Raw genomic sequence first — 24,881 nt, 5'->3', positions numbered from 1 at the left:
CAAATGGAGGTCCTGGAAAAAAAGTGCATACGAAGTACTCTTAAGGAAGGGAGAGGACAAGACCAGACAGCAAAAACCACTTCAGTTCACTCACATGAGGAAAGGTTTAAGTGGCAGCCTTATCAAAACTGCAGTGTTTGCTGTTAGAATAAATGAGCTGTGCAAGGTGTCCTTAACTCAATATAAGAGTAGCTGTGGTTTGTAGTCTCTGCTGCCTGGCCAAACCAGTACATTAAGTACTCCCCTTGGCTTTGTGAGTATTGTCATTGCATAATTTCAGTGAAAAAAAAATCTCCTGGAACAAGGTGTACAGAATGGGGACAGTACACCATCTGCCTGTGTGCATGCCAACAGGAAAATGTAGCAGCTGGTGATGATCCAAAAATTTTTTGTGCAGAAATACAAAATGGCATTTTATTTATATTTCCCTTAGCATAGGAGTCTAATTATGTTTTGTATCTTGACAATGATTAGCAAAGGCTACAAATAATTACGCTGTTAATCAGACCCCCGTTTGGCTTGAGCAAGCACAGCAGTCTGCATGATCTCAGACAATTTTAACAGGGAAAGGCAAGATTTTTTTCAGATGTGTTTCACTGCTTATGGAGGGAAAGTGGCTTCTTGCCATGGTGACAATCAGGTTGCTAGGCTGGGCAAGGCCGACTCTGGAAGAATGGTTCTCCAAACAGATCTATTGAAATGAATTGCTCATGCCACCGGCAACTTTCTTCAAGTTCTGATTAATTTCCCATGAAATAATTGCCTGGCATACATCCAAGCAGTTCCTTTATTCATTGCTTCTTTGTCTTGCCAACAGGAGGGTCAGTCAATACTGAAACATACAGTTTGAACCAAGCATATGTGATGCCCACTGCACAATACACTGAGGTCAGTAACAAAGGGATGAAGGGGTACTTCAGCTTCCAGGAGGTGAAAGGGAATACAAATTCACAGCAGACTTCCAGAGGCCCCAGGCCAAGGAGGTAGAAAGTTTCCATCCAATTAAAAAGATGTTTTTCTTTTCTGAAGAAAAAAGGAGAGAAAAGTCTGATTTTAGATGAGTCATCCTGGTTTAGCAAACATTTCCCAGCTAAAGCTTCCTCATCTGCACTGTCTTGATGTGAATTATAGCCAAGGCCAGAGTGAAAAGAATGCATTAAATTTCACATTTAGAAAAATGATATTAATATATTATAATGACATTATATTATCTCAACAATTCAAATTTACCCAGTCATCTACCTATGCTGTTGCTTAGCTTAGGCTGCTCAAAGAGAATCAGCTCTGCATTAGGAGGAGGGAAAGGGGCTAGATACTGTGTCATTGGGCTAAAAACATGATAAATAATGTATAATTGAGGATTTAAAAAATATTTTTTATTTTGGTAAAATATATATAACATAAAATTTGTTATTTTAATCATTTTTAAGAACATGATTTAGTGGCATTAAGTATATTGATAATGTGCACCCATCACCATTATCTACTTTCAAAACATTTTCATCACCCCAAACAGAAACTCCCAAACGATTAACAATTTCCTTCCTTCCCCTGCCTCCCCAACCTCTAATCTACTTTTTGTCTCAATGAATTTGCCTATTCTAGAATTTCATATAAGTAGAATTATACAATATTTCTCCTTTTGTGTCTGGCTTTCACTTAGCATAATGTTTTCAAGATTCATTCATGTAGCATGTATCAGAACTTCATTCCTTTCTCTGACTGAATAACATTCCATTGTATGTATATACCATATTTTATTTTATTTATTTATTTATTTTTTGAGACAGAGTCTCACTCTGTTGCCCAGGGCTAGAGTGCTGTGGCATCAGCATAGCTCACAGCAACCTCAAACTCTTGGGCTCAAGTGATCCTCCTGCCTCAGCCTCCCGAGTAGCTGGGACTACAGGCATGCGCCACCATGCCTGGCTAATTTTTTCTATATATTTTTAGTTGTCCGGTTAATTTCTTTCTATTTTTTAGTAGAGATGGGGTCTTGCTCTTGCTCAGGCTGGTCTCGAACTCCTGACCTCGAGTCATCCTCCCACCTTGGCCTCCCAGAGTGCTAGGATTACAGGTGTGAGCCACCACACCTGGCCTCATATTTTAATTATCTGTTCATCTGTTGATGGACATTTGGGCTGTTTTCATCTTTTGGCTATTGTGAATGATGCTGGAATGAATATTGGTGCACATGTATCTGTTGAGTCCCTGGTTTCAATTCTTTCAGGTATATACACAGGAGTGGAATTGCTGGGTCATGTGGTTATAATTGAGTTTTAACATAGTTAATTATATGAGTTTTTATGGATACAATCAGATATGAACCATAAGCAAGCTTTTAAAAGTTATATAGATAACATTACATAAAATTTAGAAGAGAAAAAAATTCTACCCATAATTCTATAACAAGAATTTTTACATAATATCTTTTAGTTTTTTCCATATGTATTTGTATTTATGTGATTTTATTTATAACATGTTTTACATTCCATTTTTTAGTTTTCATATAAAGTTTTAATTTAGGTAGTTCTCAAATACTCCTCCGGACTAAAGATACAACCTGTGTTATGTCTGAGTGATGGGACTATGGGTAATTTCTCCCTCTACAAATTTTTTGTAACGTTGTTATTATTATAACTTAAAAATAAGTTTTTTTTTGTGGTTTTTTTTTTTTGAGACAGAGTCTCACTCTGTTGCCCTGAGTAGAGTGCCATGGCATCAGCCTAGCTCATAGCAGCCTCAAACTCCTGGGCTCAAGTGATCCTCCTGCCTCAGCCTCTCGAGTAGCTGGGACTACAGGTATACACCACAACGCCTGGCTAATTTTTCTATTTTCAGTAGAGACAGAGTCTTGCTCTTGCTCAGGCTGGTCTCAAACTCCTGAGCTCAAGCAATCCTCCCATCTCAGCCTCCTAGAGTGCTAGAATTACAGGTGTGAGCCACCACACCTGGCCTTAAAAATAGTTTTAAAGGCTTATATGACCATTTAGGAGTAAATAATTAACAAAACTAAATATAGTTTTAAATGTACTATTTTGGATTACCTGAACAGAGTCTTCAGTGAGGAAATACTATAGATGGTGAACAGTAACATGAGTAAGATTTTAATGGGAAGTTCTGTGAAAAGAACAGAAAAAAAAAACCCCATGATAATTTAGCTGATAAGAGAAACATTTATGATGCTTAAAGTAATATAAGCACACTGGACACAACTATGTAGTGCTAATAATGCTTTTTGAACTTACCTTTGCATTTTTGTGACATCTAAAGATACTGAGGATTAGGGGCAAATTGGAATTTTATTTAAGAGAATGGATGGGATCTCTCCTTCCAAGAGATTTTAAGGTTCTTTAAATCAGATAGTATTAATCTCTAGGCCTCGATAAAAAGGGCATGGTAGTCAAATGTATCTCTCTAAAAAGAAGCTGCTTACCTGGTGCAGTGAAGAGCAGAGGGAAGAGTGAATAATGTCCTGTTGTGGCCAGAATCAGAAAAACTGAAGCATCTCCTGCTTTTCCCACAGACAAAAGGCTAAAAATAAAAATTCTTATAATAATTTCTTAAAACAACGGATATTACATTTGCAAATAGCTTAAATAAACTGCCTCTATTATTACAATACTTCTAGAACTGGCTAAAGCATAAATGAACATACTTATTTTGCTACAAGTCCAATTCAGTTGAGAATATTAATTTTTTAGTAGGAAACATTAAGCAATCAATACAATGTACCAAACTGAATTAGGGAATAGCCAAAAAAGAATCTTGCTTTCCTGAGTAATTGACTTCTCCAAAGAAAGAGAATGTGTGGGGTTGGGAGCTGCCTAGTGGTGGCAGTTAGGGAAACAAGACTTGGCGTTTCATTTCCAACCCTATAGCTCATTCTGGGACAATGCCCTGCACCTGCTGGTGTTCAGTATGAATTTAGACTAAAGACATTAAACGTTTTGCTCTACATTTTAACTTGGAAACTCCACATTGCTAAATGAACCCACGGAAGCCATACAGTGACCTGACAAATTTGCTTAATGTTCTTTCAGAGCTTAAATGATTTCTCAAGATTTAAGAAAAATACCAAGAAAAAAAGGCTGATTCTATTACCATTTATCTTATCTGCTGGGTTTTAATTATGCATAAAATGTACACTACTACATTTAAAATGTTTCTTTTTAGCATGGCACAGTGAAAAGATCACAGGATTCAGCATCATAAGAATCAGGTTTAAATCCTAACTCTGCTACTTGCTAGCTGTGTGACTTTGGACAAGTCACAAACTCTGAAGCCCTAGTTTCTGCAGATGTTAACAAAGGGAATAATTTATTTATCTTAATTATCTTAAAGGTTGTTGTAAAGCTCCAAAGAAAGAATGCAAAACAAAAATAGTTCTGGAAAAGCTGAACTGTGGTATGAATGTTAGGTATTATTCCAGAATGAACTCAAGCCTTACTTTGATTAACACTTAACAAGGAACTAGAGGACCTTAATTGCACAGATGGAATGACACCAAAGCCCACGCTTTTTCCATAACATGCTACCACTCAATATCCAGGCCTAACAGCCTGGTGTCATGGTACTTGATCACTACAGTATACCTCACCAAAAATGCAGAAACAATACATCCATCTGTGTATACCTCAGAACCTTCATGGGTCCAAGGATCCCAAGTTAAGCATCCCTGCCCTGTCCTAATGGAAATCTGTTCCTGTACATCTTTGCCTATCCCAGTGAACATGACAAGAAGGGACAGAGCAAATAGAAAACAATAAGATCATTGTGAAATATGCCAGAAATGCCAACTGACTGAGCTATTCCTTACCTCATTGGAAGAATTGCTAGGAGTATGGCTTTTTCATGGACATGCCACCCAAACATGAAGGAGCTCAAGGCACAAAGAATTAGACATCGGAGGAAGCCTCTGGGCCCTTGGGGTTTAAACCAAAGACAGCAAACAGAGGGCTAGAAATAACAGGCAAAGATAAAACTTCAGTATCATTAAAATAGACTTTACAGAAACAGAGATCAGGTGAACAAAATTTGCATCATCTCTGAAAACCAGTACATCTTCAACAATTCTTCATGAAACTGGGATAATTCATCACTTCGTGCACAGTCCACCAAAAGTTAATATAAAAACTCAAAAAAAAAATAGGCATTTGGAAGTATATATTTAACTCATTAAAATTAATTCTTATCAAGATTAATTATAAATGATAATTAAGTTCTGGGATACACTGATCACTTAATTACATCTTCACTTTGTTAACAGTAACTGAACCTATTAGGTCAAACTACAAAAGTTCATAGATATTTTGGGGCTAATAAATTAGATTTACCATATTAATAAATAAACATCTAGCTTTGTGGGCTGGAATGTAATTTACAACAAAACCATGGCCTTCTATATGCAGTTTACAAGGCTGATATTTTAGAAAAAAAGTTTTACCTCAGTTAAAACCTGTGAACAAGTAGACCGGCAGAGCTTAATTACCTACCCACCTGTACTGCCACATAATTAAGTGGGGTCAGGTGGCTTGCTAGTACATCTGGGTCATTTAGAAACCAAAATTAAAGATGAGTGTAACTATCAGTAGAGTTGTTTGTAATTCACTTTCGTTGTTAAAATGAAAATAACAATGACTGAAGCCTCTAACAGCATCTGATTCATATAAGACTCTTATCTGATGCTCAAAAAGCCATTGTTGACTCTCAACTTATTATCACCATCAAGGCAAAATATCCATGCCGTCCAGATTCCATCTGGAATTTTGATCATTTAGCCAAGGATGAGAAAAACAAAAAAAAAATCTGGATGTCCCTGTCACAAACATTTTTCTCTTTCTCCATTGCATGGTCCGCGTCTCCTCCTCGCTGGGCTTTTCTTTTTTCCTCACCCCAGGGTGAACAGATGGTCTAAGAGCCACTAGTAAGAATCTCTTTCACAAAGGCTTCCCTGGTAATCCTTCCTCATGGTGTTCAAAGTTACTCGAAGAATTGCTAGGAAATGCTTCAATCTGTGGAAGGATTACAGCCATGGAATTTATCCTACAGTTGGAAAAGCTTGAAACTGGATCACCCACACAAAAGCAAAGCAGAGAAAACCCGAGAAATGAGTACCATCTGTGGGGTTCTTACCAATATGGCAATCAGAGTGCAGATGAAGGTTGCCAAGGGAGTTACTGAGGGAAGGACTGTATGTTGGAACTGCTGAACCAAACCACTTGTCATTGAAGCCTTGGGAATCTTGTTGGGATCAAGAAACTTCAATTTCAAACCTACAGAGTAAACAGACATTTTACTTTATTTTTTATTCTGAATCAATGGGACATCATATTTCACTAATCAATTCCTTGAGAAAAGAATAAATCTACTAAATCTTGCTGCTGTTTAAAGGCCAAGATTTCATGAATTTAATTCTGTACTGTTCTACCTAAAATGCCTCTGGTCTTAAGATTATAATATATAAAGCAGCTGTTTGTATTGGAACAGGGAATTTGTGCAGCTTACAGGAAACTTGCTGGCAGGTAGCATGAACGTTAATCTGCTCTCACCTCTCAAATGAAGCAAGCTTTCTAAAATGCAGTCTGACCATGTCACACTCCAACTTTGAGTCCTTAATTTCCTATAGGAGAAAGTCTGTAATCCTAACATGGTGTAGAGTGTCTTCCATGATCTAGCCCATTCCTACATCTCCAGCCTCATCTCTACTTTGTCAAATGTGGCTTGGCCACAATGAACAAACTGTGGGTCCTCAACATACCACACTCAACCCTTGTGTCCCTTTGCTCAGGCTACTCCCCTCACCAAGCTAACTCCTAATTTAATCACTCACCTGAGAAAGCTCCTAAATCAAGCAGAGCTGATTTTCTTGTGAGCTCTCTATCATAGTATTTACCATATTGCACTGTATTTGTTTATGAACTCGTTTCCTCTATTATACTGTGTTCCTTAAAGGCAGGAATGATGAGTTCCCCAGTGCACATGAGTTCGATAAATACTTATTAAATGAACCAATTCAGAGGATGATGACGCCTTAAGAAGCTCCAGGGTAATAAGACAGTCAGGGACAGTCTGAGCACCTGAATAGCCCTGTTTAATGCCACTGAAAATCAGTGCAATGTGGGAAAGGTGTAGACTACCAAAATATTTTCTATTTAGTCACCTTTTTCCCTTTCTCCTCCAGCCTGCTGATTCTCTCTTAAAGCTAACAACTGTCTCTCTGAAACACAGTCGCCTAATCCTGCCACTGACTTTCCATGTGAGACACCTTTGAAGAGGAAGGTATGTAAGTGAAGGTACAGTTTCCTGACTAAGACAAGGCAATTGGCCCTTGTACCTCATACGATGTTGGCTGTTTAAAGCTTTTTTGAAATATAAATTTTAGAAATTACCTTGTAAGAAAGCCATGTGCTGGATTCACAGTGAGAGATAATACCAAATCATGATTTCCTACAAGTACGTATCAAAATCAGCAATAGCAGCCACCATGCTTTAAGCATCTAACACGTGCCAAGGGCTCTGCACCTACTACTTTTAGCCCCCTGAGGCACAGAGATGGAGTAACTTGCCCAATGTCACACAACTAATAGGTGGTAGAACTGAACTCAGCCTGTCTGGCTCCAAAGTTCTGCTACAGATAACCTAGTACCTCTTTATTCTTGCTTTTGTTCTTTACAACACACTGCATGGGAACAGGTAAAGTACAAGTATCCCCTTAGTGAGGAAAGCAAGACTGGAGTAATCAAATGACTTGCCAATGCCACAGAGCCAGCAATTTATGCAGGTGGGCCTCCAAACCAAGTCATCAGACTCTAGAGGATGAGGTCAACGAACTATGATCCCAAGGGCCAAATCTAGCCTGCACCCTGTTTTTGCATAACACTGAAGCTATGAATGGTTCTTACATTTTTAAAGGGTTGTAAACAAACAAACAAATACCCACACATCATGTGTGTGGCCTGCACAGCCTAAAATACTATCTGGCCAGTTACAGAAAAAGTTTGCTGACTACCACTCCTGATCCTGCCATTTTCCACCAAGCTAGGCTGTATTCACAAATGAGAGACTGTGAGTTATCTTTAGTAGAATGATCTCAAGGCATACATTATTTTTCATTACAACCTAAACTTAAAAAAGCATAGCCTGGGCCTGGCGCGGTGGCTCACGCCTGTAACCCTAGCACTCTGGTAGGCCGAGGCGGGAGGATCGCTTGAGGCCAGGAGTTCAAGACCAGCCTGAGCAAGAGTGAGACTAAAAAATAGAAAGAAATTATCTGGACAGCTGAAAACATATATAGAAAAAATTAGCCGGGCATGGTGGCGCATGCCTGTAGTCTCAGCTACTTGGGAAGCTGGGGCAGAAGGATTGCTTGAGCCCAGGGGTCTGAGGTTGCTGTCAGCTAGGCTGATGCCATGGCACTCTAGCCTGGGCAACAGAGTGAGACTCTGTCTCAAAAAAAAAAAAAAAAAAAAAGCCTAGCTTGGCTGGGCATGGTGGGTCATACCCGTAATTCTAGCTGTTTCTACAAAAAAATTAAAAAATTAGGTGCATGCCTATAGTCCCAGCTACTCGGGAGGCTGAGGTGGGAGGATCACTGGAGCCCAGGAGTTTGAGGCTGCAGTGAGCTATGATCACACCACTGCACTCAAGCCTGGGCAACATAAGACCCTGTCTCTTAAAAAAAAAAAAAAAAAAAAAAGCATAGCCTGGGTCCTTAATTTCTTCTAAAATGTGATTATCATTTTCTTTATTGATTTAACACCCAGAGTTACAACTTACATATTTTCTTTCTTGCTTCTTCACATATTTAAGTTTAAAAGTAGCATTAACTACTGAATAATGTTTTACTTAAGGCAAAAATTACCTTTAAAAAGTGTTTAAATATTTTATATTTTTCCAAGGAAAGGATTACTATCCTCATTGCCACAAGGAGCTTTTATAAGGAAAACAGTCTGTTTATTGCACTAAAGCCTCAGTCCCAAGAACTGCTCTCCTTGTTCATCATGAAAGCTGAAATGCAGGACTGGAAAATAAGCAATTTGGCCACATTCAAAACACAAAGCAGGTTTTTCCATTTCTCCATGTGATCAGTCCTTTCAATATTCATAGTCTGAGTAAAAAGGCTTGCAACCATACCAATGACAGATAGTACTTTGTCCAAAGCATTGTACAAAGCCCAGAAGTTTGGAGCCCAGTATGCATGGCATAGGCCCCTCTTGAAAGGAAATAGTCGAGAAAAGACTTGAGGCAGTTGATTCTGTTAAAAGACAAATGAAACTGATTAAACAGTCATCAATCTTTTCCAAATTCAAAAAGAGAACTAGGGAACTGTCAATGGCATAGTGTGTAGAAAGTTATGAGGTCTGGGTCCCAGTCTTTATTCCTTCAAGTAGGCGGTTATATAATCCTGAGCAGTTCACAGAACCTCTTTTTATCTAACCTTGTCAGCTGTCCAGTGGGACAAGATACATAAAAATACTTTGAGTGCCAGTCCATACTATTATGCTATAAGTATAATGCACGAATTTACAAGGTGCAAAGGAGAGCACTGCAGCTCATCCAAGTCTACTAGAGTGAAGAGGAGAGCAGGGCAGACTACAAAAGATGTGGTGCTTTTCAGTTTTAGTAGGAATTAAAATTAATTAGTTGACTTCAGGGTGGGGAGTAAGGGGAAAAAGAAAACCATTTGAACATGTTACATTCTAGGCACTTTAGAATGTTTGCTGTCTGTGAAAGACTGCAAAATTATTGATTTTGGAGGCTGCAAATATATTTTATCAAGTAGGTAAATTTGCAAATACAGAATATACCAATAATGAGGATCAATTCTGTGTGTGTCTCTGTGTGTAATGTAGAGTAAAACATATACATATATACATATACATATTTGAATATGCATAAGAATGTATGAAAAAAATACTACCCTATCTTTGGGGTGTTATATTGGGTAGGAGGAGTAAGAAAAAAGTAGCTTTTGCTTATTTCATATACGCCCGGCTTTATTATTTTTTCCAAACACCAACAAAAAAAACATATTACTTAAAAAAAAAAAGGCTTACCAAGGCTAGGAAAGGACCCAGCGAAAGAGCAGACACTAGGAAGACAACCAGTCCCAGGGAAATAACACGAACAAAGCTGAAACTGTTCCATCGAATAGACCCATCTACAGAAAAGGAACATTATCATTAACCAGGAGCATGGAAAGCTATAACCTAGATGGGCTAAAACTAGAAGCATCCCCCGATAGTACAATCATCTTTATGATGTGGCAAGAGCAAAGACAGAATGGGTAAAGGGTTTATAGGATTGGCAGCTGAGAGATACCTACTGTGCTTCATAAAACCCTCTTATCAAGCAAACTACCAAGTCAATACAGTAAAGAAGAAAACAAAAAATGTTTTGTTATTATCACTGAAACTTGCCTGGTTTATTTGCAGTGAAACAGTAAGATCGTAGCAGATACACACCATAAGCTGGTGCTACGTAGAGGTAGATGTGCTTGAAATGTAGGAGAACAGCAAAGAGAAATGCTCCTTCCATATGCCTTTTCTAGGAGATTTAAAAGGGAAATATCACTTTAAAATTCAGGGTAAATGAAATGAAATAATGTAGTATCCTGGATTAAATCCTGGAACAGAAAAAGACATTAATGGAAAAACTGGTGAAATCTGAATGTACCAATGTTGGTTTCTTAGCCTTGATGAATGAATGTGCCATGGTTATATAAGATGGTGGGATGAGAAAATGCGTGAAGCATATACAGGAACTCTCTGTACTATTTCTACAACTTTTCTGGAAAGCTAAAATTATTCTTAAAAATTTTATTAAAAAAATATCTATCTGTAATGATATATTCTGAAATACAAATGAAATATCTGGGGTGTGTTTTAAAATAATGTCTGTGTGTACATTGTCATACTATTCTTTGTACTTTTATGAGATTTAAATTTTCTATAATAAAAAGATTTAAAAATTCAAGGTAAATGTTCTACAGGCAATATAAGGAGAACAAAGGCAAGTGATTCCAACTATCTTTTATATTGATTCTAATGGATTTGTAAAGTCATTATTTCTAATTTTTTTTTTTTTTGAGACAGAGTCTCACTCTGTTGCCCTGGCTAGAATGCCGTGGCATCAGCCTACCTCACAGCAACCTCAAACTCCTGGGCTCAAGCAATCCTCCTGCCTCAGCCTCCCGAGTAGCTGGGACTACAGGCATGTGCCACCATGCCCATCTAATTTTTTTCTATATATATTTTTAGTTGTCCATATAATTTCTTTCTATTTTTAGTAGAGATGGGGTCTTGCTCTTGCTCAGGCTGGTCTTGAACTCCTCAGCTCAAACAATCTGCCCGCCTCAGCCTCCCAGAGTGCTAGGATTACAGGTGTGAGCCACCGCACTCAGCCAAGTCATTATTTCAACAAATATTTATTAAGCACTAAGCCTGATGCTGAGATGTAGGATATGTCATCAGTAATAATACAGTACAAATTCTCCCTTAGGAGTTAGAGCTCAGAGAATTCAATTACTTCCACCCCTTACAGTTTTACAGTAGCTGGAGTTGATTTCCAAAGAGGATCTGGGAATGAGAGTATGAATGAACATATATGATGCTATGCTACCAAAGAACCAATTAAATCTTATACTATAGATCAAGTAACTTACATAGTACTATCAGGCTAAAGGCACCGGTATAACACTTGATCCTAACAAACTACCTAGAAGAACTAATTCTGATTAAAACAAAAGCAAAAAACCCAGTTGACTGTAACTAAGAAGTCTGAATTCTACCTACCTCACAGGAATTTTGGAAGGATCAAATGAGATAATGGTCCTGGTGTTCAGCAGAGAAACTGCCAGAGGGACCAGGGGAGGCCAGTTCCTTTTCTCACTGTTTCATCAGGTGTGGTCTAGAATAGGTAGGTTTACGAACAATAAGGAAAAAGAATGGGATGCTTTGAGATCTCTCTTCACCAATTTTATAACTTATGTAAGATCCAGATAAGGTCTAGCTGATTCTATGGTCAAATTTTAGTTCATTTGTTCAACAAGCATCCAATAATTATTTATTGAACACTGATTACGTCCTAAGCAATATGTGGCTTTTTACGGTTAAAAGAGAAAAGTTTAACCAGACATTTATAGTTGACAAAGAACTTTAAAGCAGACTATCAAATTTGATCTTTGCAAAGTCCCTGTGAGGTAAGTAGCCTTGTTTTACAAATAAGAATATTGGAGTAAATTTCATTTTATGGATGAGAAAATTGAGCCTAACAGGGTTAAGTGACTTGCCTTTGGTTAATGGTTCACAAACCTGATGGTGTATCAAAATTCCTTGGAGATTTCTAAACCCTAATCTCAGAGATTTTGATTTCGTGTACAGAGGGGTGGCCCAGAAATTTGTGTTTCTTATTTCCTCCTCTATAAAAGGAGAATAGGCCGGTCATGGTGGCTCACGCACTTTGGGAGGAGGTTGAGGCAGGAGGATTGCTTGGGGCTATAAGTTCAAGACCAGCCTGAGCAGGGGCAAGACTCTGTCTCCACAAAAAAATCAGCCAGGTGTGGTGGCATGTGACTGTAGTTCCAACTGGGGAGGCTGAGGCAGGAGGGTTACTTGAGCCCAGGAGTTCGAGGCTGCAGTGAGCTACGATGACACCACTGTACTCTAGCCCAGGCAACAAAGCCAGACCCTGTCTCAAAAAAAAAAAAAAAAAAAAAAAAAGGAGACCAATAATTATAATGACTTTACAGAAAGGTTGTGAAGTTACTCAATAAAATATATGCAATATACCTAATCTGAAGCAGCCAATGCATTTGAGTAAAGCCCTGTCTGAGTCACAGAGCTCATTAGCATTAGGCAGGATTACAACCCAGTTCTGATTCCAAATCCCATATTTTCCATTACATTATTATTCATGCTTGATGGTAAAGCACGACCATCATAATTATTATTATATATTGTAAAAACTGCTGGAGATTTCATTCCTACATAAGTGATCCCAACCAAACATAGAAACTCAAATTTCATTCAGGCCTGCCACAGGCTAACAGGTTTTTAGAGTACAATTTTCTCATCTGTAAAATGAAGAAAATTATTGTCAAAAGAGAAGATGGAATTTGTGAGAAATACCCAATAAAAGTGTCTATAGCCCTTGGCAACTTAAAGCAGTTGGTCAAATAAATTTACCCATCACCTACCACACTGTCATTAAACTAAACTGGAAAAAATCTAATTAGCCAATTTTGTGTTTACCTGAAATAATCGTGCTATGGAGAGTAGCATTAATCCAAATAAAAAACCATTATACTGGAAATGAATATCTGGACTTAGGTCAAGGAAAGATAATAGAGGATACCATGATGAACTGTGCCAGCTGACTGAGTATAAAAATTGCAAATACTTTCTTAATAAGTAAATTCAAGACAAAAATATTACTACTAGTTTAGACTTCTCATAATGTGTTTTCTATAAACAGAGTCAAATCTTGGACAAACTATTTAATTAAAATTTACATTTAAGAAGAAAAACAGAAAACTTTCTCATTTTTTTTCCTACCTTAAAGGCCCAGCCGCTAAGGGGCAAGAAGTTTTTGTTTTGTTTTTTAGAATTAGGGATGAAAAAGGAAGGGACCTAACAGCCACTGAAGGCCACTAGCATGCAGCACCCCCGTGTTCATAGTACATATAATATCTGATTGATTAAGCTTCACAATGAACCTGTGGGGTAGTTAGAATTATCCTCTTTAGAGATAAAGAAATTAAGGCTCAGAGACGTTAATCTACTCATGGTCCTAAAGTTACTACAACAACTAAGATTTGAGTTCAGGTCAGATTGAAACCAAAGTCTGGGTGTTTTCCTCCATACCAGCCTACCTCTATGAAAACTGCAAAACATTAGGCTTCTATCATTAGGATTTTAATTATATCCAGACCCCTTAAATTTAAGAACTTTGCCTATTAATATGTGGTAAGCCAAGATGGCAGAAAAGCACGAATGCCAGACTGTTCCCATATGTACATTATGATGTGCCCTTTCCTATAAAAGGTATTTAGAATAATGTGTTATAAAACTATTTAATATATATGTATTAGATTAATCTAAAGACAGTTTACAAATCCCAGTATATTGTTTTATTGATGGTTTAACTGGTTCTCACATATCACCACTAACTTTTCAGAAACGAAGTGCTCTAATAATACCAGAGTCTGGTAAAGTTGGGCAGAGACCACAGTTTTATGAGCCTACTAACCCAGCCCACACACATTTTCAAAAGCAAATCACATTTCACAATCACCATTATAGAAAGAATTAATCTTATGCTAGTATATATCACAATAAGTATGGGAATAGTACATAGACCATCAAGGATATGGTCCACAATTAACAGCCCGAAGTTCCACAGCAGTAATACTGATAGAATAAACTTTGGCTTCTCTGTAAGTTCTTTACCCGCTTTTTTTCCATCAATGCATTTACAGCACCTACAATGAAACATCAGGAAAGAAACAAACAACTTTGATCTTCATTAGAACATTAGAACTTCTGCAGAGTAAAATATGATAAACATTTTATTAGCCATTCTTTTTTTTTTTTTAATTTTTGTAGAGACAGGGTCTTGCTGTGTTGCCCAGGCTGGTCTTGAACTCCTGGCCTCAAGAAATACTCCTGCCTTGCCTCCCAAAGTGCTGGGATTACAGGCATGAACCACCATGCCCAGCCCACGCCATTCTTGGTTGCTTAAAAAGGTGGCAGCAAGCCAGGCCTATAGTCCCAGCTACTTGGGAGGCTGAGGTACGAGGATCACTTAAGCCCAACAATTTGAGGCCAGCCTGGGCAACATAGCAAGAAACCGTCTCTGCAAAAAAACAAAACATAACAAACACCATGTCTCTTTGTCAGCTATGCTGATCTGAAACAAAATCTTCATTTAATAAAACTAAAAACAGAAATAGCTACCTAAATTGAAAAGTAAGGATATTGAAAATTGAGAGGGCACATACTATGTCAGTTCTGAAGAGTAAAAAATGCAGACCAGAGAGATTTAGGACTCTAAATTATGTATTACCATACCAGACAAATTAAGAATAGACCCACAAACTTGCAGCTCCTAATTGTCCAAATAATAATTAAAAAACCCCTCATGTATAATAAAAAAGTATGTCATTTAAATGTGGACATATTACTAGGTGACAATAGCAGGTAACAAAACAGTGTGACTCCATTTTTAATTTTATAAAAATTATATTCAGACACAGAAAGAGACTGAAATAATATGCACTAAAATGTTAACAGTGATAGCTATAGGTGGGAAGTATGGTTATTTTTACTCTGTGTGTTTGTGTGTGGGCTTTTCCAAAGTTTTGACAATGAGGATGTGTTATTTCATAAAAAGAATATGTTTAAAATGTATTACATTTGAATATTGGCAAATTCTAAAAACAAAGAAATCTAAAAAAAAAAACAGAGGCAATTAAAGGGGGACTAGGAAAGGTGTCCTGCTTTTCCCCCATAGAGCTTTAGTTTCCTCATGAATAGAGGTAAACTTACAGGGCAATTTATAAAATTAAGTAAGTTAATTCATAATGCTTGGTTCTGGGAACTGGCACGTGAATTTCAATAATCTTATTTAACTGTTCCCTCTCCTTTGCAGATGGAAATTAATTCTACTCCCTCTCCCTTTTTGCTTGTATACCCTTTCCCCAGGAGCTTTAATTCAAACTTATTGAGTTAAAAGGAACATACTACAAATCATTCTCCCTTCTAACTCTTGCCAGGTTATAACCGACTGAAAGTGAGGTGACAAACAAGAGTTACTCAATAAGAATGAGCAGGGGTTAAAACATTCCCAAGGGCCTCTTTACTGACTGGGGCAAAGGTTCAGTCTAGAGGGCCATTCATGACAAGGGTCAATGAATGAACAGTTACTGCTCTGTCACAATCACACCAGCAGGCTTAAATACTAGGACAGAGTGGAAACCAACACTAACTGAAAACTTACTAATTGAAAGTCACTGTGCAAATCATTCAATATATGATATTCAACTACTTAAAATTAATTTATAAGTAAAAGATATAAAATATAAAAATATAAACAACCACTGAAAGCACTCAGTGTGATTTCTTATTTTTTTTTTGAGACAGAGTTTCACAGCAACTTCAGACTCCTGGGCTCAAGCGATCCTACTGCCTCAGCCTCCTGAGTAGCTGGGACTACAGGCATGTGCCACCACGCCCGGCTCATTTTTTCTGTATATATTTTTAGTTGTCCATGTAATTTCTTTCTATTTTTAGTAGAGACGGGGGTCTCACTCTTGCTCAGGCTGGTCTCAAACTCCTGAGCTTAAACGATCCACCCACCTCGGCCTCCCAGAGTGCTAGGATTACAGGCATGAGCCACCGTGCCCAGCCCGATTTCTTGCGTTTACTAGAATATAAGCTCCACAAGAGCAGACTTTGGTGGTTAGCACACTGTATATGTGTGCATGAGTGTGCATGTACTATGTACATGTGTGTGGATCCCCCAAAATAGTAGGTCATAGAAGCTTCTGGGGGCCTGCTGCAAAGAAGGAAAGAAAAGCATATGGAGCTATTCTGGATGGGGGAGATAGCCCTGGAACTCTACTTGGGATACTTCTTTTCATAACATTCACAATCTCTTGTTCTACCTCTGCTTGTAATCCCACCTCATCCCCATTTCTTCCACAAGTTTAGCTAGACTGCTTTAAACTCATACAGTTTAAAGCACAACACAGCTTTTCATTGTTTTAGCATTTGCTATTATATGAACTTTGTTTCCCCTAAATAAGAAATAAGTTAATACTATTTAATACGGTAATATTTCTTCAATATATAGACACAAAATGATAGGCCCCAGACTTACTCATGGACAGCATACACAAAGAGTATATCCATAAAGATGACAGAAAATCTCTGGAAAAGTAAGGTCCTTGAGCTGCAGTAATTCAGATTATGGATATTCAGCATCTCTTGATCAAAATATTTGGCAATATGTGACAGGACATACTCAAACCATGCAAAAAAAGGTGGATAATCCAAGGTCCACTCTGAAGTTGCCTGTGATAAAAATTGAAGATAAAACATATCTTAAGTAACTGAATAAACAAAGAAGGTGTAAACATCGACAATTTTGCATTTTCTGGTCTTTAAAAAAGCACAGTGAAATGAAATTGTGTTTAAAATGTGCACTAAACTAATAGAGCAATTCCTATGTAAGACTGAGCAGAACACTAAAACCTGTCTTCCAAGTTATTTAATATGGTCTTCAATTTCCTTAAATATAGCCGACTGTATTTCAAAGGAAATTAATCTGAAACCTTGAAATAATAAGCTGAGTTATGACATGGTTCTACTCATCTGAATATGAAAAGCATAACAAATGATTCACTAGCTTTGGTTCAAGTTCTGTCTCAGAGACTCAATTTCTGTATTTGTAAAATGAAGTATTGTGAAGATTAAATGAGATAATACATATTAAATATATTTATAAACAACAAAATGGTACACAAATGCTATTTATCTGTTGTTTTACTAGGTTAGGAGATTCTTGAGAGTAGAAACCAACCACCCTTTGTCATTTTGCATCCTTAGCATTAAATAATCATTAGTTAAATGAATGAACAGTCACTAATGAGTACATGAAAAATACGCAAACTTTAGAATATTATTTTTTGTTACATTTCTCTAAGTCTGTTTTCTAACCTATGTAACAGGGTAGTAATACCTACTTCATGGGTTACTGTACTATATCTTATATATACACATACAAAATACTATATATATACTATTGAAACTCACAGAAAAGTCACAAAAACCTTGCCTTAAAAAATATCTTCCTAACAGCAGAGGGCTGCTTTTCATTGAGACATTTCTGAGGTAATGTCTGTTTTTCATAAAGTATCACATACAATTTAGTAATTCATACCAGAAATAAAAATACAGACATTTATAATTAATAGGAGAGAATGGTTTGTATATTACCTGATGCCTACATATATCATTTGATTATTCCTTTCCTCATAAAAATCACAAAACATTAGGGATAGCAGGATCTTAGAAACTATTCTAAATCCCCATGTGCCAGATGAGACACTAAGGTCCAGAGAGATGAAGCACCTTTCCTCTGACCATATAACTAGTTAGTGGCAGAGCCAGGCCTAGAATCCAATTTTTCCTCTTTGCCAATCCAATGCTCTTTCAAAGACTGTGGCAGATTAATCCTCAATTTATGGACTGGGAAACTCACTTTGAAATAATGGGATACCCTAATATAGTGCCAAATGACAGAACTGGGGAAAAAACACAAATTTTATAAAAATTAGATCTATGACCTCATGGAAAACTCTTTTAATGTCAATAATATTTACCTGGTTTTACACATAATCTTAAAAAAAGTACAACCAAAAAGGTGAAAGTAAAACTTACCTCATAATACCACTGTGATATCGGCAAACTGTGGGTGATAGCAAGCCAGTTTCGGTGTACTTCAAAATCTGTGGAATGGCTACTCAAAACAATTAGATGAATAAAATGAGATTTTGCAACACTTATCAATTTCTAATTTCCATAATTATGCTTTTAAATGGACCGACATCCCCTAAGCAGTCACACCTCATTGTCCTATAAAGACATAAACAGGCATGACATAATCCTATAACACCTCATTTATCTGGAGGTCAGACCAGACCTCCTTCTGGAAAGTTGTTGAGGGACCTATAAGCTAGTAAAAAGGGTCTCAGAGCTAATCAAAAGGGCTGACAAAAAGCCCACGCTTTCTCTTAACGGAAGCCCTCAGGCCCTTGCTCAGAAATGATGTCCTCTTGCTCACAAAGAATTCTAACAAAATTCATTATCTGGAAAAGGCCTCACATATAAGCTGGATCTTCCAGGATGAGGACTTCACCACAGAAGGTAGAAAAAGGCCCGTGTCTCCCACTTATCCCCCTTGCCATCACAATGTATAAATATATTCAAGTACCTCCCATCTTCAGTAGAAAATCTTTTTTTCCAGTTTGTCCACTGCTGTATCTCCCCTCCACATATAGAACAGTACCTGACACATAGATGGGCTCAATAACATTCTAGTTGAATAACCCTTCACTGAAGTCAATAATGAGCTCCACAGCAAAGCCCAATTTACGCTGTCCAGTGTTTCCACACATTGGAAAGTGTATGTTTTCCACAATGACAACTTTCTCCTAAGTCTCCTAGCAACTCCTTCTCAGTCTCAATCATGGCCTTCCCTTCCTATATTCATCAGGTGTTGATGTTTCTCTAGGTTCAGTTTTTTTAATGCAACTTACTCTGCTTTGGACAATCATATTCACACTTTTTGGTTCAACTATTAATTGTACAATGGTTTTTTTTTCCTGATTTCTAGAGATAGACATCTCCAATTTCCTCCTGACACTCTAACCAGAACTTCCTATAGATGCTTCCAAATCACCACTCAACAATGAACTGATGACCCATCAATCCCAATTCTAAGTATTATATATACCCAACAGAAATGCATAATATGTTCACCAAAAGACATGTATATTCATCAAAAGACACATCCTATAGAAGAATGTCCAAAGCAGCATTATCTGCCACAAGTGGAGATAATGCAAATGTCCTCGAACAGTAGAATGGCTCAATAAATTGTGGGACATTCATACAATTGAATACTCAAAGTGTGATTCAGGGACTCCAACGGAGACCCTTTCAGGGAGTTTAGCAGGTCAAAACTATTTTCATAATAATACCCAAATGTAGGCCGGGCGCGGTGGCTCACGCCTGTAATCCTAGCACTCTGGGAGGCCGAGGTGGGTGGATCGCTCGAGGTCAGGAGTTCGAGACCAGCCTCAGCAGGAGCGAGACCCCGTCTCTACTAAAAAAATAGAAAGAAATTATCTGGCCAACTAAAAATATATATAGAAAAAATTAGCCGGGCATGGTGGCGCATGCCTGTAGTCCCAGCTACTTGGGAGGCTGAGGCAGTAGGATCGCTTAAGCCCAGGAGTTTGAGGTTGCTGTGAGCTAGGCTGATGCCACGGCACTCACTCTAGCCGGGCAACAGAGCAAGACTCTGTCTCAAAAAAAAAAAAAATAATAATAATAATAATACTCAGATGTAATTCGCTTTTTTTTCACTCATTCTCTCATGAGTATACAGTGTATTCCGGAGGCTACATAATGTGATGTAATCTGAAGGCAAATGCAATTTGTACTTGTATATTCTTGTGCTTTACCAATTTGTTTTAATTTCTAAAATAGTAAATATCTATTATACAGCCCCTATGAGCATATACATCTTTGTGGCCCTCGATTTTTAAAAGGTAAAGGGATTCTGACAAAAAGGTTTGAGAACCACTGCTATATAGTGGTGAGAATGAACAAACTATGATTACATGCAACAACACACAAACTTAATACTGAGTGAAAGAGGCCAGACCCAAGAGAACATGTTGTATGATTCCATTTGTATAAAACTCAAAAATAGGCAAAATTTAATCTATGGAGTTAAAAGCCAGATACCAATACCCTTTGTGGGTTTGGATGGGAGGAGTGAGTGGAAAGAGGCATGAGGGGCTTCTGATAACATTGTTTATTGATCTAGATGCTATTTACAGATGTATTCACTACAAAAATTCAGTGAGCTGTACATTTATGACTTGTGCTTCTGATATATTATACTTGACTGGGTATAGAATTCTCGGTTAAAAATTACTTTCACTCTGAATTTTGGAAAGCTTGATCTATTGGTTTTTAGTATTAAATGTTGATGTTGATAAGTCTCTTTCCTTTACAATTTTCTCTTCATTTCTGGAAGTTTTTTGTTTCTTCTTTTTATCCCTAGCAGTCTTAAATGTCTAGTGATTTATGTCTTGGTGAGGATCTTTTTGCATTTATTATGCTGAGCATTCAAGTGTCCTTCAGCTATGGAAAATATTATTTATTTGTTAATCTCCTCTCCTCTGTTTTCAGTTTCTTTTTTCTGAAACTAGTTGATTGCTAGACATCCTAGATTGGTCTTCTGATTCTTATCTTTTCTCTCATATTTTTGAGAGATTTACTCAATTTATCCCTTTTATTTTAATTTTGGCAATTATATTTTCTATTTTTAAGTACTGTATTCTCTCATTCCTGTTTCATATAGCATGTGTTGTTTTATAAATGTATCTTTTTGAATCTCTCTGAAGATGGCATTTAGAACTCATTTGAGTGAGTCTGGGGAAATTTTATTAGTTGTATTATATCAACCTCTTTTAGTCTCTTTTTTGGGGGGGTTGTTGTAGTTATTTTGTTGTCTTGCTGGAAACTACTGGAGACTTCACTTTGTGATGACCAGGTATAGAGCTGACAGTTTCACTAGAAGAACCCCCAAAGCTAGTAAAAGTCTTTCCTCTGGGGTTGTTTCAGCTTCTCCAAAGACTAAACCTCTGATTTTCTGCTTGCATTTGAGCTGAGGGAAGAGGGATGGGATGAAGGATGGGGTGAGGAGGGATAGTAACTACTCTACATAGATCTTCAATTAATCTGAATTTTTTGCCCTTTGCCTCACTTCTGCCTTACACAAAACCTGGTGCCTCTGAATCTGGAGATTCTATTTAATTTCTTCAGAGAAGAAACCTCACTTTCAAGCGGTATAGATGCTACTTGCCAGCATTATGGGACTGCAGGTCTTTTTTTTGAAAGTGTTAATATATTGACTATCAACCAATTTCCCAGTTTTGAGTCCTATATATCCAAGTCTTAAACCCCTCTAGGATTCTGCAAGGTGTATAGACTCTTTTCTAGTCTATCCTCCTCTACAAGCATGCTGAGCTAAAGGTTTGCCTTGCTAAATAAGTTACCACTCCTCCACCTGTTTTCAAAGACTCTGTTGAACTCTCTTAAATTTGTAAGAAAATGTATTTCTTAAATACATTAAGAAAATATATTCCTTAAATAATAAGACTTGAAAATCAAAAATTTCTCCTTGATCCATGGACTACAGAATGGATGTTCTGTTAGCAGGCATGAAAACAACATTAACCTCCTTATAAATCTCTATTAGAGCTCTTGGGTGACCAGACACATTGTCAGTGAGCAGTAATATTTTGTAAGGAATCTTTATTTCTGAGTAGTAGGTCTTGACAGTGGGCTTAAAATATTCAGTAAACTGTGCTGTAAACAGATGTGTTATCATCCAGGCTTTGTTGTTCCATTTATAGAACACTGATAGAGTAGATTTAGCATAATTCCTAAGGGCCCTAGGATTTTTGGAATGGTAAATGAGCATTGGCTTCAACATAAAGCCAACAGCTGCATTAACCCCTTACAAGAGTCACCTGGTCCTTTGAAGCTTTGAAGCTAGGCAATGACTTCTCCTCTTGAGCTATGAAAGTCCTAGATGGTGTCTTCTTCCAAAAGAAGGCTGTTTTATCTACATTGAATATCTGTTGTTTACTGTAGCCACCTTCATCAACGATCTTGGCTAGATCTTCTGGATAACTTGCTGCAGCTTCTAAATTAGCACTTACCACTTCACTTTGCACACATATGTTATGGAGTGGTTTTTTTCCTTAAACTTCATGTACCAACCTCTACTAGCTTTAAACTTTTCTTCTGCAGCTTCCCCCACCTCTCTCAGCCTTCATAGAACTGAAGAAAGTTAGGACCTTGCTCTAGATTAGGCTTTGGCTTAGGGGAATGTTGTGGCTGGTTTCATCTTCTATTCAGAACACTAAAACATTCTCCATATCATCAGTAAGGCCATTTTCCTTTCTTATCATTCATGTATTTACTGGAGTACCACTTTTAGTTTGTTTTAAAAACTTTTCCTTTGTATTCACAACATGACTGTTTGGCACAAGAGGCCTAGCTTTTGGCCTATCTTAGCTTTCCATGTGCCTTTTTCACTAAGCGTAATCATTTGTAGCTTTTGATTTAAAGTGAGAGACTTGTGACTCCTCCTTTCACTTAAACACTTAGAGGCCACTGTAGGGCTATTAATTGGCCTAATTTTAGTATCACTGTGTCTTGAGGAATAAGGAGGCCCCAAGTGGAGGAGAGAGATGGTGGAATGGCTGGTTGGTGGAGCAGTCAGAATACACACATTAAGTTTGCCCTCTAATGTGGCTGTGGTTCGAGGTTCCCCAAAGCAATTACAATAGTAACATCAAAGATCTCTGATCACAGACCACCATAACAGATAATTACCAAAACATGACACAGAGTCATAAAGTGAGCACATGCTGTTGGAAAATAGCACAAATAGACTTGATGTGGGGTTGCCACAAACTTTCAATTTGTAAAAAAAGCAGTATCTATGAAGTACAATAAAGTGAAGCACAAAAAATGAGGTATGCAGGTATGTCTGCTGCCGGAGTGAGCACTATACACATTCTTAATCATGGACCAAGAGTGGTATTCAAAATAACAACACTGCAGGTACATTTCTAGGCTGAAGTAACTAAAGCAAGAAATATCCCCTTATATGCACAGAACTTCAGTTAAAAAAAAATTCTCTTTCATTCTGATATGAAAGGAATTTCCTACATTTTAGAAAGATTTTTCCAATTTGCTTTTAACATGGAAAGATTTTTCTTATTTGCTGTGCAGAAATTGAAGTGATCAACTCTTTTCCTCCAAGTCCCTGGTAAGTCATTTTACTGAACTAGATATACATTTCACTGCTTATATAATCACATATACACATCAGTATGGATGTATATTCTATAAACACAACTCTCCCATACCCAACAAGAGAGCACCAAGAGCTTCAATCAAAGGATACCAATAAACCAAATCCTAAACTAGGAAGTAGGGGACCTGGAGGTAAGGGAGAAAAGGGAATAAGGGGAAAAAGAAAAGAGTTAGGATGATGGGAAGGTGGAAGCTGATATTAATAAATATTGAGTACCCATTGTATTGTATGCACACCACCAGTTGGTGGTTGCTTCCTGATTCCCATGCCTTTTCAGTCTTGGCCCTCTATCCATTTTTCACACAGCAGTCTGACTGTGGCCTTCATAACCCTGTGTGATCTGGCCACTGCCTACCCCGTCCTGTGCCATTCTTCTCCCTTAATGCTCTTCAGCCACAATGGCCACTTTCTGTTCCTAGAATGCTTTGAGTTCTTTCCTACCACAGGGCCTTTGCATTTACTCTTTCCTATGCCTGAACTGCTTTTCATATTATTCTTTTTCATCCTTTGAATTTTACCCCAAACATCATCTCCTAAAAGTGCCCTGCCACTTAGTCACTCTCTATTTCCTTTATAGATCTTATCACAATCTGAAACTTTCCTGTTTGTCTATCTCCACTCACCAACTCCATCCAGGGCAAGGACCAGAAATTTCTTGTTCACCTCTGCATCTTCTGGAGTTAGAACAGTTCCCGGCACCATAGGAAGCTGATAATACTGGCTGAATGAATGGTGGAGATGGGTGTTCTTAAATGCATAGTAAGGATGAGAACCCTGAGGCTCAAAACGTTAAAGTGACTTGTCCCAAGTAAGACAGCGCCAGGCCTGAACCTGGCCAGCTAGGGCTATGTTCTAGTTCTCCGGTCAAGGAACAATCGGTGGGAAACTTAACAAAGGCGGGGTGGCGACCAGAACGACCTACCTAAAGTTCCCTTTCCTCCTTAAACCCAGGAATATCCATACTCCTCTCTCCCGCCCTGACCGACCGCGGGGCCTCCCCACCCAGCCCTTGGCCGTGCGGGTCCCTTACTAGGTGGGGATGAGCAGGCATTTGAGGAGAGTCACCCCGAGCGCCAAAGCCGAAAACCAATTGCCAGCACCCATCGCAATTCTGAGCGCCGCCATTGCAGCAGCGTTGCGCGCTTTCAATCAACTTGATCCATATCCGGGATCCCGCGCATGCGAGGAAA

At 37.9% G+C, this 24,881-nt stretch overlaps 2 protein-coding genes across 6 annotated transcripts in view; one reads left to right on the top strand and one right to left on the bottom strand.

Moving 5' to 3' along the window:
• USP35 (ubiquitin specific peptidase 35) overlaps positions 1-24,881 on the top strand; it is a 103,837-nt gene that overhangs the window by 6,794 nt on the left and 72,162 nt on the right. For 2 of the 4 annotated variants that reach the window (XM_045557264.1, XM_045557261.1), the window contains exon 1: positions 7,189-7,281. The exons of the other annotated variants lie outside the window; for them this stretch is intronic. The gene's annotated coding sequence lies outside the window, so the exon portion shown is untranslated. Of the gene's footprint in view, positions 1-7,188; positions 7,282-24,881 lie in introns of those variants that run through there. 4 annotated transcript variants of the gene reach the window in all.
• Positions 770-24,881, bottom strand: ALG8 (ALG8 alpha-1,3-glucosyltransferase). Of its 2 annotated transcripts, XM_045557270.1 has the most exons (14): positions 24,722-24,846; positions 24,315-24,412; positions 18,444-18,522; positions 16,882-17,075; positions 14,373-14,482; positions 13,254-13,321; positions 10,422-10,548; positions 10,059-10,162; positions 9,136-9,256; positions 6,136-6,275; positions 4,820-4,959; positions 3,437-3,534; positions 3,048-3,120; positions 770-1,023 (listed from the first exon to the last, which is right to left on the bottom strand). In XM_045557270.1, the coding sequence occupies exons 1-14, from the start codon at positions 24,740-24,742 to the stop codon at positions 792-794; spliced, it is 1,605 nt and encodes a 534-aa protein (XP_045413226.1). In that variant the 5' UTR covers positions 24,743-24,846; the 3' UTR covers positions 770-791. The 2 variants fall into 2 exon arrangements, with proteins under 2 accessions (XP_045413226.1, XP_045413227.1); XM_045557271.1 differs by lacking the exon at positions 24,315-24,412 and having other exon boundaries at positions 24,722-24,881.

The sequence above is a fragment of the Lemur catta genome, chromosome 7, assembly GCF_020740605.2.
Source record: "Lemur catta isolate mLemCat1 chromosome 7, mLemCat1.pri, whole genome shotgun sequence".
NCBI lineage: Eukaryota > Metazoa > Chordata > Mammalia > Primates > Lemuridae > Lemur > Lemur catta.
This window is presented reverse-complemented; position numbering and strand designations above follow the sequence as displayed.

What these genes read in the sequence shown, in the direction of transcription:
- ALG8 (XM_045557270.1), bottom strand. Translation starts at nt 24,742, where the DNA reads ATGCCTGCTCATCCCCACCTA. An exon ending in TTTCACTGCAAATAAACCAG is followed by an intron (nt 10,163 to 10,421) that starts GCAAGTTTCAGT and finishes CCTTTTCTGTAG; the next exon opens with ATGGGTCTATTCGATGGAAC. An exon ending in TCACTGAAGACTCTGTTCAG is followed by an intron (nt 1,024 to 3,047) that starts GTAATCCAAAAT and finishes TTTTTTCTTCAG; the next exon opens with AAAAGAAAAACATCTTTTTA.